General features: G+C 38.0%; 1 protein-coding gene across 2 annotated transcripts in view; it reads left to right on the plus strand.

The window, feature by feature from the left end:
* The window catches only part of Usp39 (ubiquitin specific protease 39), a 324,799-nt gene that overhangs the window by 39,865 nt on the left and 269,827 nt on the right, over positions 1 to 15,107 (plus strand). For both annotated transcript variants that reach the window (XM_090370604.1, XM_090370607.1), the window contains one exon: positions 1,741 to 1,804. In XM_090370604.1, the coding sequence (XP_090226730.1) occupies positions 1,741 to 1,804 (64 nt within the window). Of the gene's footprint in view, positions 1 to 1,740; positions 1,805 to 15,107 lie in introns of those variants that run through there.

Consider the following 15,107-nt stretch of genomic DNA (forward strand, 5'->3'; position numbering starts at 1 on the left):
TATATTCCCAAAATACATATTTCTCTCCTGTACATTTTCAGTTCCAATGAGATCATTCTTTCATTAATAAATTGCCAGTTTTTGATGTTGTCTCAATTTCTTTTTAACAGCAATAGAAACTCCTGCTCTTGCTCTTTCACTCTTATCAACTCCACTCCAAAATGGTAGTATTCTCCCATTATTTCCTCTCCACATCCCATTTTCTTTGTCTCTGATAACACGACGATGCCTAAATTGAATTTTTGCAGTTCATCCGAAAGAAAGTTTCTTTTAGTTGAAAGGTCTTGAATATTCCAGCATCCCAAAATCATAGTCCTTTTCCGTTTGCCGAGCCGTTTCTGAAAGTGCAGTCCATTTTCATTTTCACTTGTAGGTCGTTTAGCTTTTGTGTATTTTTTACACTGAAGGAGGATCTAGCCGGTTGCAGCAACCCCCAACCTGGAGGGCCGGGGTATCTCTCTCTTAGTCTGGCCCCTACCCTTTGACCTGTTAGGCTTGGGAGGCTCTACCAGTAGCCAAGCTACCGCCGACTTAGCTCTCCGGGTCATCGGGACATGCAAGCCCCCCCGTGACTAGGTGGAGAATACCATCGGGGAAGGTATTCTCCACCTTGTCGAGAATACCAAATGAAGTTTAACATTGACAAATGTAAAGTACTACATATGGGAAACAGTAATCCCAGAGTAATGTATCAACTCTGTGGTACCACACTGACAGTGGTAGAGAATGAAAAGGACCTGGGGGTAATGGCTCGTTGTGTCTTGTCAATGATATACAGGAATTTTTCTAGCAAGGATAAGGGAGTGATTATCCCCTTGTATAAGGCAATGGTCAGGCCACACCTTGAGTAGCTGTATACAGGTTTGGAGGCCTCATTGTAGGAAGGATGTAGAGCTGTTGAAACGACTACGGAGAAGGGCAATGAGATTGGTGAGGGAAACAAAGGGTTGCTCTTAAGACGAAAGGCTTAAGTTTTCCAAATTACAGTGTCTGGAGACTAGGCACCTGCGAGCTGATCTGATTGAGGTGAAAAAAAAAAAAAAACCTTGAATGGTTTGAGCATGCTCAGTGCTGATGGGATTCTTACTCTTTCTCAAAATAATCCCATGAGAGAGCATAAATTCAAATTGAGGAAAGACGGTTGTAGGATAGATGTGCAGAAGTTTGCCCTTAGCCATCGGGCAGATAATTGCTGGAACAAACTTCCATCTGTCGTAGAAGTTGATGGCTTAAATAGATTCAAGGCAGAACTTGACAAACATTTGGAGTGAGTGGATTGGTGAAATAAGGAGTTTTTTTTTGTTTTTTTTTGACTGATGCTATATAAGCTTGCTTTCTTGCATCATATGCCTTTGCTAATGCTAATGTACTTAACTCATCATCTTTTAAGGGTAGGTTTCAAAATACCAGTGATCACATGGGGAATAGTTTTGATCCTAAAATTCACGTTTGCAGTATGGCTGTTTATGAATAAAGGTTTCTTTTCTCACGCAGCCCGTAGGTCATATCTCATTAGCTATTATTTGATATACAGGATGGGCCCTGTTAATTTACTGAGAAATAATTTGGACAATTACTTCATATTATTTCATTAAAAAATAAATAAAACTGTTCAAACAGGTTTCAGTAATTTATTTTTCTGCAAATTGCATAATGTCTCAGTAAGTTGACACCTGGCTCACTATGTTAATATTATTATATGCTTTTCTAAATTTAAAAATTTTAAACCTTATTTTCTAGGAGCAATACCAAATGTATCCTTTAACAAGAGTAGAAATTGTCCCTACCTGGACACAATAAATAGGTAAGTTTTGTCTTTTAGCCCATGAAACTTGTACTCATATAATTAAAACATTTGCTTATCAACAAAAACAGAAATCAAAAATAACATAGCCTGAGTTGGAATGGGGGTTGTGAACAGTAACAGAAAACTATATAAAATATGTCACACCTTAGTTAGGAGTTTCAACTGCTTTTATTAACTAATTGAGCTTTGTCACATTTGATTATTTACTTAATTATGTTTACATCGTATGCAGTACAATCTTGCATACACTTCAGAATTAATTACATTTTAATACAGACATTCTACTAAATATGTTTGGAGCATTCAACATTTGTTCTTTTGCCTGTTTCTTTAGTATGAAATGTTTAAAGAGAAATAAAATGGATAATACTCTATTTACAACTATATTCATCTATATTTGCACACCTGAGCACTATTTATTACATACAATTCAGTACTTTGACTAAATTTGTAACAATATTAAAAAACTATCCCTTCATGTGTATACACTTTGTTAGGCTTTCTTCTATTCTAGATAAACATCTATGATAGTAGTGGGTTGTAAACATCTCTTTTTGCAAAAGTAGCCTACAAACATTAGTCCATGAAATATCCTTAACTATCATATCTAAATAAAGTCTAAGCACAGTAATTTGAATATGCATTCAGTACATACCATGTGAGTAGGAATTAACCTGCTCACAACAGCATAAATCACAATGCAGCTTTACTTTGAGTTCCTGACCAGATAGGTCACCATATTTAGTCCAAAAATAAAAACAAACAAAAAAAAAAATAAAGAAAAAACCAAGACTTGAGGGACAATTGGTCAACTGCTGCAAAAAAAAAAAAAATATATATATATATATATATATATATATATATATATACTTCACTATAAAAAAAAAAAAAAAAAAGTGAGAGTTTAGGCGGCCACATCTGTAGGATTTGATGTGTTTCAACAAAGGCTACTAATAGAAACTGGACACCCCATCTGTGCATTCTGTCATTGAGGCCTTTTCCTTTGGAAACTTTTATGTTTATGTCATCGAATAGTGAAGGTGCATTTATTTTCAATTAATTTATGCTATTGGCTTGGGCCCAAGACTTTGGAATCCAGCAGTAAGAGTAGTCTGTCATTATAGTGATGGCAGTAATAAAGTTCTCGGGTTTGTTTTGCATAGGCAGATATCAGAATCCAAGAAATTTTATGTAATTTTGAATGAATACTGCATTGTAGTAAATATGCATGGGTTTGCTTTTTAAACCCCAGTCTTCTTTATAGTTATGGCTGATTGTAGCCATTAAGTGGTTGATTTTCCTGTCCATCTGTTTTAGGTGTGAAAAGAAGAGCCCACGCCTAGGCACTTGGTTTCAGGGACCAGGACATTAAAAACACTTATTTTTATGGTTGGAAATTGTTATAGTGAAGCATATCCTTGAAGAGGACCATCTTAGACTTGGGAAGAGTGGTGATGAGTTTGTTTTCTGTGGGCCAAGAGGATTATTTGCTCAGAACAGAATTAGTCTCAACTTCCAAATGGGCCCTTGAATTGCCTTGGAAAAGAATAGTAAAGTTGTCTGCATATGCTATTTGGTATGTGTTGTTGAATTGTTTCTGCAGTCATCCATCCAGGATGATATTCCTTAGTTAAAAAAAAAATCTGGTGAAGAATGATCTTAATGGTGTTAGTAACTCTTCTCGGTACTAGCAGCATGAAAAGTAACAAGCGAGCAAAATATAAATTTTTTCCCTCAAAGTGTGATGATAAAAACTAATATAAAACTCATATATAATAAACTAACATGTTTTTCCTGTAATTAGTATTTCTGTAAAGTGCATATTGCATATTATTTTCCTGATTGCAAGAAATGTCATAAGCAGAAAATTTTATATTTTCTTTTTGAAAATAAGCATCTATAATGTTATTGTCATAATATTATTATGGTATTATTGGTCTTCTTCTTATAGTACTCTGCCCACAGGCAGGTGCTTCATTAATGCCATGCTTCTATTCTATATCTTATGCTTTCCTTTTAATTCCTGCATAATTTCCTCTTCCCATCCAATTCTCCTTCTCCGAACAGCTCTCTTCCCACACAACTTCCTCTCCTTCGCTTTCCTCAACATGCTTTCTGTTCTCAATACATGGCCTATAATTATTGGTATTATTAGTATAATATTGTTATAATGTTATATACAAGCAGTGTTTTTTTGGGAAAATGTGTACCAGCACCTCTGTTAGCAGTGACATTTGGATGCAGTACATTTCGAAATTTGTAATATTCAGTAAATTTTTTTCAAATATGAAGGTGGCCCCAGAACAGCAGTGAGGCAGGCCCATGCCTCACCAGACAAAAGAAAAGGGGGTGGCAGGGAGGGGGAGACAGAAAGACTGTCTCCCCCCACCAGCGATGGAATAAAAGTGATTAGGGCTAGTGTGCCCTATTCACATTGTCAAATGGCGTTTAGCAGCAGAGCTGCAGTTTGGTGGTCTCAGTCCAATCCCAGCAGGGATCTGGCCAGTTGTGGGTTGATTCATGGAATGAAATCCCGTCCAGTATTTAGTGTTACATTTCCTAATCTGGATAATTTCTGGGTTGGTCTAGTCTCAATTTGGCCTGTGGATAGCATTGAGTGTTTGTCTCCTGGAAAACATTTGTAGTGCGAAACTTGTGAGCGCTCTGTATTCCTCCTGTGTCAAGGTGAGCCTCTTGGTTAACTGGGGAGTATCTGATCTTCGTTATGAGTAGGCACCGTAGGTCGTCGTAGTGGTCGCATTGGTGCATTAGGTGGTTCCACGTCTCTTTCTCCAAACAGATGCACAGTGGGCTATCCACCAGACCAAAAGTCATTAGTTTGGCTTGGAATGGGCCATGTCCTGTAATTAAAAATGTTGTGTTTAGTCCTGGGACTTTCTTTGTAATTTCTCCTTTGGCGGAATTTGCCCACCTCTCCTGCCATATTTGCTGCAGGTGTTGTGTTAGTCTGGTTTTTTCTATTTTCTGCCCATTTGCAGGGTTGACGGTGAATCCAGCAAATGTGATGGGGGTTCCTCTGCTGTAATGATACATGAAGGCAGTCTTAATAACCTAAAGGTCCAGGGGAAGGGCTCCCGTATGACCTGTAGGCATGCATACTTACTGTGCGGCAGGCTTGGGTGATGAAAAGGGGTTGGATCTTTGGATTGAGTCTAGTTGTCTTCTATTTATTATTATTATTATTATTATTATTATTAGCCATATGGTGCAAGGAAGCCTGAGGCTTATGCTGCACCAGCCAAAAAAAATTTGAGTTACCCTGTGTGTGTGTGTGTGCGCGCGCGCGTGTGTGAGAGAGGGAGAGAGAGAGAGAAGTAGAAGGAAATCACCAAGAAAGAGAAGAATGATGATATCCAGCTGAGGACCCTGGGTGTGCCAAGCCCATACTCACCAGATGTGAGCCCCTGGGTTTACTGTCATTGTGGCTTTGTTGTACCAGATCGGTGCGGCGTATGTAATTATGAGGGTAAAGATCATTTTATAGTATAATGGCAGGGTGCGTTTGTTAAGTCAGTCCTTTTTGGTGACTCTTGCAAAGAGTGCCGAATACTTTCTTATTTTGCTTCTCATATACTGGAGGTGTGGTAGAAAAGACGGGTTTGTGTCCAGTTTAACTCCTAGATATTTGAATTGTGTGGTGAGTTTCAAGGTGGTTTTTTTTTTTTTTTTTATGAAAACTCCAAACACGAAAGATATCAAAACCTATAGTACTTAGTACCGTGCATGGGTTGAAGGAGAAGTATGGGGGGAGGGGGATGCCGGAAACTTTGCTCTAGAGACTAAACATGGGTTTCACCACTTCAAGCCTCCAATAAGCAAAGTGGTGGTATTTCACTGGTTGATGAAAGTCATCTACCACCTGTTACTCCAATCTTCATTTGTGGCAGTCTTCATAGTTGCAATTTGCCCTTCAAGAGGATTGTACTGGTTTTTGTAGAAGAGATTTTTAAAAAATGGGTTGAAGCCCATTCCTGAAGTTTTGTCAGTGCTGGGTTTGCGATAGCCTCAAGTTGAGTTCTACAGTCAGCCATTATTGTGATGATGAGATCATCTGCGAAGGCCTTGGGAGCAGGCTTTACCTAAGTGGAGGGTTAGGAAGTCATCCATGACCATGTTCCACAGGAGTGGTCTCAGAACTGAACCTTGGGGGGCAGCCCCTGCAGACAGGTCTAGTGAGGCTTCTATATGGCGTTTTCACTGTGATTTTCCTTCCAGAGAAGTAGGACTTCATGATGTTATATAGGTTTCCAGGTATGGATGCCTGTCTGAGTGAGGCGCCTCCGTAGCCAGGTGGGAAGGAGCAGCAGTGGGTAGCACACGCTTCTTGATTAGACCGGGGTTCGAGCCCATCACCACCAAATATGGAGGATGCGGAAAGGTCAGGGAATGACCACCGCATATCCCGGAACAATATGGCCTTAGTTGCTAATGCTCCTAAAAACCAAATAACAAACAAACAAACAGACTGTCTGAGTCTTGCGAGGACACTCGGCCACCAGATGGTGTCGAACACCCCTGCAAAGTCAATAGTATCACTAAGAAGTATTTCTTCTTGCATGTCAGCACAGTGTCAGTGTGATTTTTGAGCACCTCGACTGTGGAGTTCCAGGTTTGAAGCCATATTGATTCAGCCTTGCTAACCCAGCTGTATTTTAATGGATTTGTATTCTTTTTAGGAGCATTCTCTCCAGGAGCTTGCTGGCTATTGGCATTAAAGAGAGCCAAAGGGATTACCATTCTACAACTCAGTGGTACTCATAAAAACTATCTGACCACCTGTCCCACATACTGAGAAGTTGCACTGGTCAGCAGCAAGCAGATCAAGGGGTATTCCTGATACAGACAGTGGGCTCTAGTCAACTTTCTACTGTAAGTGCCCTGTTCGAGAATTAGGAGAGAGCGATTTTCTTTTACCCCCACAAATAATCCTCTCTTGTTTCGCAGAAGTGCATCATGAACATTTTTTTTGTAAACAGACTTGTTTTTTGAGCTTGGACGTGCCGGAGCACGATATAGATCACAGGGCAAATAAAAAAATAGAAATTATTGTACAACTTTTTCATGTAAGACAAACAGTTACGGGACAGTATTACAGAAATGCCACCAAAGCTGCCAAAAATCCATGATTTCAATCAGTTTCACTTCATGGGACAGATTACCGAAATTATTCTCCATTGATCTAGAAATTTTCTATAAAGCTTTGAAACAATCAGTAAAAAGCAGGCTGCTTGATAGTAAAAATGCTGATTTGGCAGTGGGAGCCTGAGTACTTGATAGGAAACATTGGCCTGAAGATGTACTCTCAACTGACATTTGGTGAGAATGAAGTTAAATTGTCAATTATGTTTCAGTTAAATGAAAGAGATACAATTTGTGGATTTCGGGAATACCTAATTGAAAAGACTGTTTTGACTGTTTTGGAAGAATTGTAGCATTTAATAAACGTTCTGAGTACGATATCGATTTCATTAAGTGATTTTGAACGAGGTTTTTCACAAATGAATCTGATCGCGAGTCCAACCAGAGCTTCATTGATGGGAAAAACAATTTCTTCACTACTATTTCTTAAAATTGTAGGCCCTATGGCTGATGTGCTTCGATCCAGCAAAATGTTGATTTGTGGCTGCTTCGGTAATGTCGTTCAGCAATAGACACGAACAGTAAGAATAGAAGTCGTATATTGTGTCGGATGAGAACTCAATAAATGATTTTTACTTATTTTTTACACATTTTACTTATTTTTTTTATTTATGCTTAATAAGCCGTGTGTTAATATACTTAATTTGTTATTATTATTCCAAAAACATTACTACTAAAGTAACAATATCAAGGAATAATTTTTTATTTTACTTTTCATATCCCTTTAAGTTTCAATTTTTCCTGATAGCAAAGAATGAGTATCAGTACCAATTTTTTTTTTTACAAAAAGCACTGTATATAACTATTATTGGTATAATGTTAATTTAGTAATACTGTCATAAAATAAATTGCTAATTTTACAATTTGAGGAAATAATGTGGCATTGTGTTATGTTTTTCTGTCATTTCTGCTTGGGGAACATATTGTCCCTCCAGTGCTTGGGTGACTTTAGAAATGACCAAATTTGTACATGAGTTGACTTAAAGTGAACTAATATTGTTTTTAATTGAATAACATCACCTAGTGGGTGAATCTGTTCATTAAAAAGTCAAACGTATTGTGACTTGTTTCAGACCTGTTTATGTCACTCATCGAACAACAGGTAACTTTCAGGAGCAGCCTAGAGATTTTTGGGGAAAAAAAAACAGTTGAAAATGAAAGAGGTTTTATTTTATGTGTAACTTGGTTACTTTGCATAAAAAACATGTTAGTAGGCTGATTTGACTAGTGCAGAAATAAAGTAAAGAGGTGGGGTACTATTTCAACAGAGGTATTGAAATAGTTTGAGAAAATAATAGAAAACTGTGATGTTTTTAACTGAAAGTTTTTCTTCTAAACACTGCTTGACTCCTCGTTTAAACTTGATAAATTTATTCAGTGTTCAATATAAAGCTGCTACTCGAGGCTGCCTATTGACTTACAAATTACAAAATTTGGTCTGAAACCAGTCACAACATGGCCTTTGAGTTTTTAATAAATAATGGATTCACCTACTGACTGATGTTATTCTGTTAAAAACATTATTAGCATTACCATTAGTAGAGGCATATAAGGCAAGAAAGCAGGCTTATAGATTATCAGCCAAAAAAAAAAAAAAAAAACCCCTTCCCATTTCACCCATCCATTCACTCCAAACGTTTGTTTAGTTCTGCCTTGGACTTATTTAAGTTGTTGACCTCCACTTCAACAGATGGAAATTTGTTCCAACTGTCAACTACCTGCTGGCTAAAGGCAAATTTCTGCACATGTATTCTACAACCGTCTTTCCTCAATTTGAATTTATGTTCAGGCAATTAATCTGGGCAAAAGAAAGAATCCGATCAGCATTGAGCTTGCTCAAACCATTTGATGCCTTATACACCTCAGTCAGATCACCTCGCAGGTGCCTAGTCTCCAGACGCTGCAGTTTGCATTAAACTTATGCCTTTCTTCTTAAGAGCAATCCTTTGTTTCCCTCACCAATCTCATTGTCCTTCTCTGTAGTCGTTTCAGCAGCTCTACATCCTTCCTACAATGAGGCCTCCAGACCTGTATACAGCTACTCAAGGTGTGGCCCATTGCCTTATACAAGGGGATAATCACTCCCTTATACTTGCTAGAAAAATTCCTGTATATCATTGACAAGACACCATGAGCTACTCTTGCAGCCCACTGCACTGCTCAGAGAACTTCAAATCTGACTGCACAATTAGCCCTATGTCTTTTTCATTCTCCACCTCCCTGAGTGTAGTACCACATAGTTGGTACATTTCTCTTGGGTTACTGCTACCCATATGGTACTTTGCATTTGTTAATGTTAAACTTCAGTTGTTACTTCTCAGCCCATCTTCCTAACTTTTCTAGATCGTGCTGCAGTAGCATACTGTCTTTACTATCATTAAAAATCCTGCCAACCTTATGTGTTCTGCATATTTGGACATAAGTCTGATATACGAGGGTGGTTCAATAAAGAATTGCCCTGACTTAGCTGCAGAGGTGATTTTTGATTCTTGGCAGGTTTTAGTCCTCTACATAGGCACCATGCAGATTTACACATTTTTCCCATTGATGGATGAGGCTACAGATACCATTTTTGTAGAAGTGGTGAGGTTGGTCTTTGAACCGTGACTCTGTTGCAGAAATGAGTGTCTCGTTGTAGGGAAGTGGGACCCCCGAAGAAATGATTTGAGGGAAGGAAACAAGAAGTCGTCGATGGTGCAAGATTGGGTGAGTAGGCTGGATGGGGCAGTATTTCATATCCACAAGTGGCCGCTTCTGTTGTTGCAATTTCAGAAGTGTGAACTGGGGCATTGTCTTGAAGCATTCTCACACCTTTGGACAGCATGCCACACCTACATGTTTCGATTTTCTCCCGTAATTTTGTGAGTAAGTTGGCATAATAAGCACCTGTAATTGTTCTAACTTTCGGCAGGTAATCAGTCATTATTATGCCTTTCTCATCCCAAAACACTGTCAGCAAGACCCTTCCTGCTGACGCTTGGACCCTTGTCTTCTTGGGAGGTGGGGAACCACCTCCCAAGAAGTGGGGAACCACGATGTCACCATTCCGTGGACTGTTTTTTTTACTTTCAGGGGCGAAATGGTGTATCCAACTTTCATCCTGAGTGATTAGACGAGAGAAAAAGACTTCCTCATTTTTTTGGCACAGGGCTAACAACTCTTGTGATTTCTGTTGTCGATCAGCCTTCTTGAAACCAGTCAATAATCGGGGAATCCATCTTGCACTCAATTTCCTTAAACGGAGTTGGTCATGAAGGACTGTTTCAACAGAGCCCACACTAATCTTCACGTCCTGGGACAATTCACGCACAGATATCCGGCAATCTTCCATGATTAACCACTCCACTCTTTCTGATCGTGCAGTCATCAATGGCTGAATGGGGATGACCTGGAATTGGCTCAGATTCTACTGATGTGCGACCACACCTAAACTGTCTATGCCAGTGCTTCACAATACCATAGGATGGGTCTTCATCCTTATATACAGCAGTCATCTCCTTGTGGATTTCTTTAGGAGATTTTCTCTTCAAGAACAGATACTGGATTACAGCTCTGCCTTCAACTTTGTCATGATGCTACTTTGTCACACGTTCAGCTCTGTAAAAGAAAAACAAATTAAGACACAGGGCTGAAATTTTACACCTTTAGTACCGAAATATGTATGATGCTACACACAAAATATAATGACTCTGCAGAAGGGGAAGTAGGTGAGGGTGATTCTTTATTGAACCACCCTCGTACCTTCATCAATATCATTAATAAATACAGAAAACAACAATAGGCCCAACACTGAACCCTGGGGGGGGGGACTCCAATAACAATGTTAGTCAATGAAGAGCAGTGTTCATTTATTACCACTCTCTCTGCCATCTCCCACATAACCACCCCTTTATCCAAAGCAGCAATTTGCCCTTAATGCCATATTGCTCCTTTTTTTTTTTTTTTTTTTATGAAAACCCCAAACACGAAAGGTATCAAAACCTATAGTACTTAGTACCGTGCATGGGTTGAAGGAGAAGTATGGGGGAGGGGGGATGCCGGAAACTTTGCTCTAGAGACTAAACATGGGTTTCACCACTTCAATTGGTACAATAGTCTTCCGTGTGCAACAGTATCGAAAGCTTTGCTAAAATCCAAGTATGGGATATCAAAATGAAGAAAAATAATACAGTATATATCCAGTAATTAGAATTTAATGACAAAGAATGAAGCTTTCAGGGCAAATGGACCCCTTTCTCAGCAAATGTATACAGATTATAACAGAATATGGACATTATAGATAAAATTTCAATAGATATAAGAGCTGTGCATACTCTGATGCGTACATGGTCGCGAGATTGACACTCATCTACTAGATTCCATGACTTCTTTAAGTCATAGAATCTAGTACCACAGGCCCATTTGCATTTATATGATATCAAAATTATTTTTTGCATCCGGTTCCTTTGTGACTACATCACAGTATCCAATCAAATTGGTCAGACAAGACTTAACAAACCCATGCTATTTCTGAATTATAACCGTAGTATTGGTTAGATGATCCTGCAGTGCTTCTTTTGCCAGTGCCTCCATTAATTTCCCCTAATAGAAGTTAACTAACAGGTTTGTAATTACTTGTGTTGCCCTTTGATCCCCCTTTGTGAATTGGGGATACGTTTGCCTCCATAGCCGAGTGGTCAGGAGCGGGAGTGCAGTAGCACACGCTCTTTGAGTAGACCGGGGTTCAAGCCCCTGACTGCTGAATACGGTCGATCTGCCAACCCGCACTTGACCATCGTGGCAGATTATGGTCCATTTCCCTCAGCATGAATTGTTGAGGAGGCTTCCATCCTGCAGTGGGTTGATAATGGCTGCACTTTACTTACTTTTGCACATCAAACATGCTGCTGTAGAAAACAATCATCCAATAAATCCAAAAAAGCCACAAGTTCCAATCAATATCTGGGAAGTTAAAATTTCCCATTATAACACAATCTGATTTACTCATCCACTCTGTTTCCCTTTGCAGTTGTTCATTGTACTCATCAGAGTCATTAGGACTATAAAACACGTCTACCTTCAGTTTTGCTTTCCATTTCCTTTAGTTGCTTTAGGTTGACTTGTGGATAAACACAGTTGTTTTTAAAGGGCCTAATTCCAGGCTTTTGTTACTATCAAAGGAGGGATCCCTAGGCCGTAATGACAGAACAGCATAATGCAGTGTAGCATTATTTCTCAAACTATTTCAGTACCTGTGTTGAAATATAGTGCCTTGCTTTTTTTTACTTGATAAAAATAAATGTTTATTTATGATATGGTAGAATCTCATTAATACAAACTCAGTTTATACAAAATTCTTATTAATGAATACTGCATTGTTTCCTTGCTACAACATATTTGGTTTTTATGAAATTCAGTTAGTATGTAATACAAAGTCCATTTTTATCCCATGAGAAATAAGTTAGGTATTTTGCATGTTTAATGCAAAGAATGGTACAACCCATTTATTGTTCCACCACTGGCGCGCGCGCGCACACACACACACACGCACGCACGCACGCACGCACGCACGCACGCACACACACACACACACACACACACACACGACCATTCAATTGATGCATTTTTTTGAAAGATAGTACTGACTTATTGAAATTTACTTTTACGTACACAAAACCAGTGTTTGATAGCTACAATATAAAAACTCTTCAAAACGTTAAGCCAACTTCCATACGATTATGAGGCCAATAGAAGTGCTTGGCTTACAGTCATAATTTTTCACTCCTAATTATTGAGTGGCCAAAAGAAAGGGGGGAAAAAACATTTTGATGATTCTAGATCTTTGTACAGCAATTTCTGGTGAAACAGTGTTAAACAATGTGAGGCTGTTATTTTACCTCCCAGTACCACAAGTTTTGTGCAACCACTGCATAAAGGCATTATTTGCCTCAAGAGAGCATAGTCTACCTGATAATATATTTGATGTGAAACATAAGAGGGAGCAATTTTTAGCCATTAATTACCAAACAAAGTGATGAAACTTTCTGTTATAAAAATTGGAATGCTTTGGGTGTTGTTCATAATATTGTTATTGTTTGGGATGTTATTTTAGTGTATTCATCAAGTGCTTCAAAAAGAGTGACTTTTGAGAGAATTGAAAATTACAGTCTAGGAAAGTAATGTGACAACAGCACATGTTTTGTGAGAAGCGTGTGAATTTTGTTGGAGAAAATGAGGAGTTAGAGGCCGAAGTTACTACCATAACAATACTATTGCCAGAAGAGCTGCTGATGATCTAGCAAAATGATAAAAAATTTTGTTACTAGTGATGTTAGTGAACACACACACACACACACACACACACACACACACACACACACACACACACACACACACACACACACACACACGCACGTAATTGTTGTTGTTGGGTTTTGATATTTTTAGTAGATTTCATTATTAGAAACCTCAGTATTACAATACCTGAAAAATTAGGCTCATTGAACTTTATTAATGTGATTTTATTCTGTCATTATTTTTGTGTGTACTTGGTTTAACTCTCGCGAAATACAGTGGTGAAACCTCGATACAATATGGGTGTAGGGTGACAACTTTAGTACTGCCCTTATAGTCGAAAAAATTTTACCCCAGTTTTTTTAACATAAATACACTTTACTTAGTAAATAAATACTTTATTTACTAATGTTTTATTAGTATACAGACTAAAACACAAAGTATTATATCATTCTACTAATACACAATGCTGTTATTTATTTTATGTGCCTTTTCTAGAGCTGTAGTTTACTTTACTGGAATTGATGGCAGTGTTTTTTTGGTACATAATTCCTAATAGTGGCCAGATGCAATAAATGAAGATGTACACTATTAGTCTGACATTTTAAATATTAATGAGGTATCACGCCATCTCCTCATAAACATTTTGTTATATTCTGGTGCTATTTTTCTTTCACCAGTCATCCACATTATTATAATCTGAATCACTCTCTATGTTACTGGTTTTCTGTTTGTCGATTGTCTTCCTGCTGTTCACAGAGGCTGCGATTTTTCCCAACTCAGGTAATGTGCAACTGGAGATTCCATGTCCACCTCAATCTAAGCAGTCTGGTCATTTGTTCCAGACTGCCACCAACTGTGAATATAGATTTTTTTCCCACCCTGACAAAATAGTCAAAAATTGTAACAGATGGTGGTGCCAGGTCTGTTAGATCGTTTTCAGAGGTTATACAAAGGTTTGTGAAGTTTAGGCATTAATTTCAAACTGGTGATTAATGTGCAATACAGTGAAATCTCATTAATACAAACTTGGTTTATACAGAATATTTGTTTATAGAAGCACGTATCACTCCCCTTCGAAAGGACAGGCTTTTTTATGTAAATATATTAGCTTATTAATATGTATTACAAAGTTCTTTTTCACCCTGTGAGAAATAAATATTGCTATTTTGTATATTTAATACAAATCTTCGCAGTGCTGTCTTATTGGCCCTGTTATTGCCTCTGGCCACATGGTTCCCTACTTTCCGAACGATGGCACTGACTTTGTTAGAAATTACTTTTGTGTAAACAAAACCAGTTTATGGTATCTACAAAGCAAGTGCACTCTGAAAAATATCTTTCTTGAGAATGAGCTGTTAAATTAACAAAAGAATGAAAACATTTTTTCTAAGTTGTTTACATACACTCCCTTGCTCTCCATAGAATTAAGGTCAGTTGCAATTGTTACACCAGTTCAGAGAGTCTTTTGCTACAGTATACAGTAATCTATTTTTGTGCCATTTTATCTGAGCAGATGTCTTTTTTGGAACTTGTGTCTTTAAATTAATTTAAAATTTTTTAATATTAAATCTTACCTAGCAAAGTTGTGGTGACAAAACATAAATGGATGGAATTAAGCCTTTAAATTAAACTGAAAATTATACAAGAGGCTGGTAGGATTGAGCGAAGCAAAATGGAATTTTGCTTCGTTCATTCTGAAATGGACATTGCAAAGGAATACAACATCTCTTTACCTACTTTATCTACAATACTGAAAAACCGAAAGACTTGACACTGGAGCAGCGATAAAAAAAAAAAAAAAAAAACACAGGAAATGAATTTGTGGTGTAAAACATGAGGAGCTTGAAACAACTTTTCAAGTGGT

The sequence above is a fragment of the Mastigoproctus giganteus genome, chromosome 3 (assembly GCF_048544385.1).
Source record: "Mastigoproctus giganteus isolate SK-2022 chromosome 3, ASM4854438v1, whole genome shotgun sequence".
NCBI lineage: Eukaryota > Metazoa > Arthropoda > Arachnida > Uropygi > Thelyphonidae > Mastigoproctus > Mastigoproctus giganteus.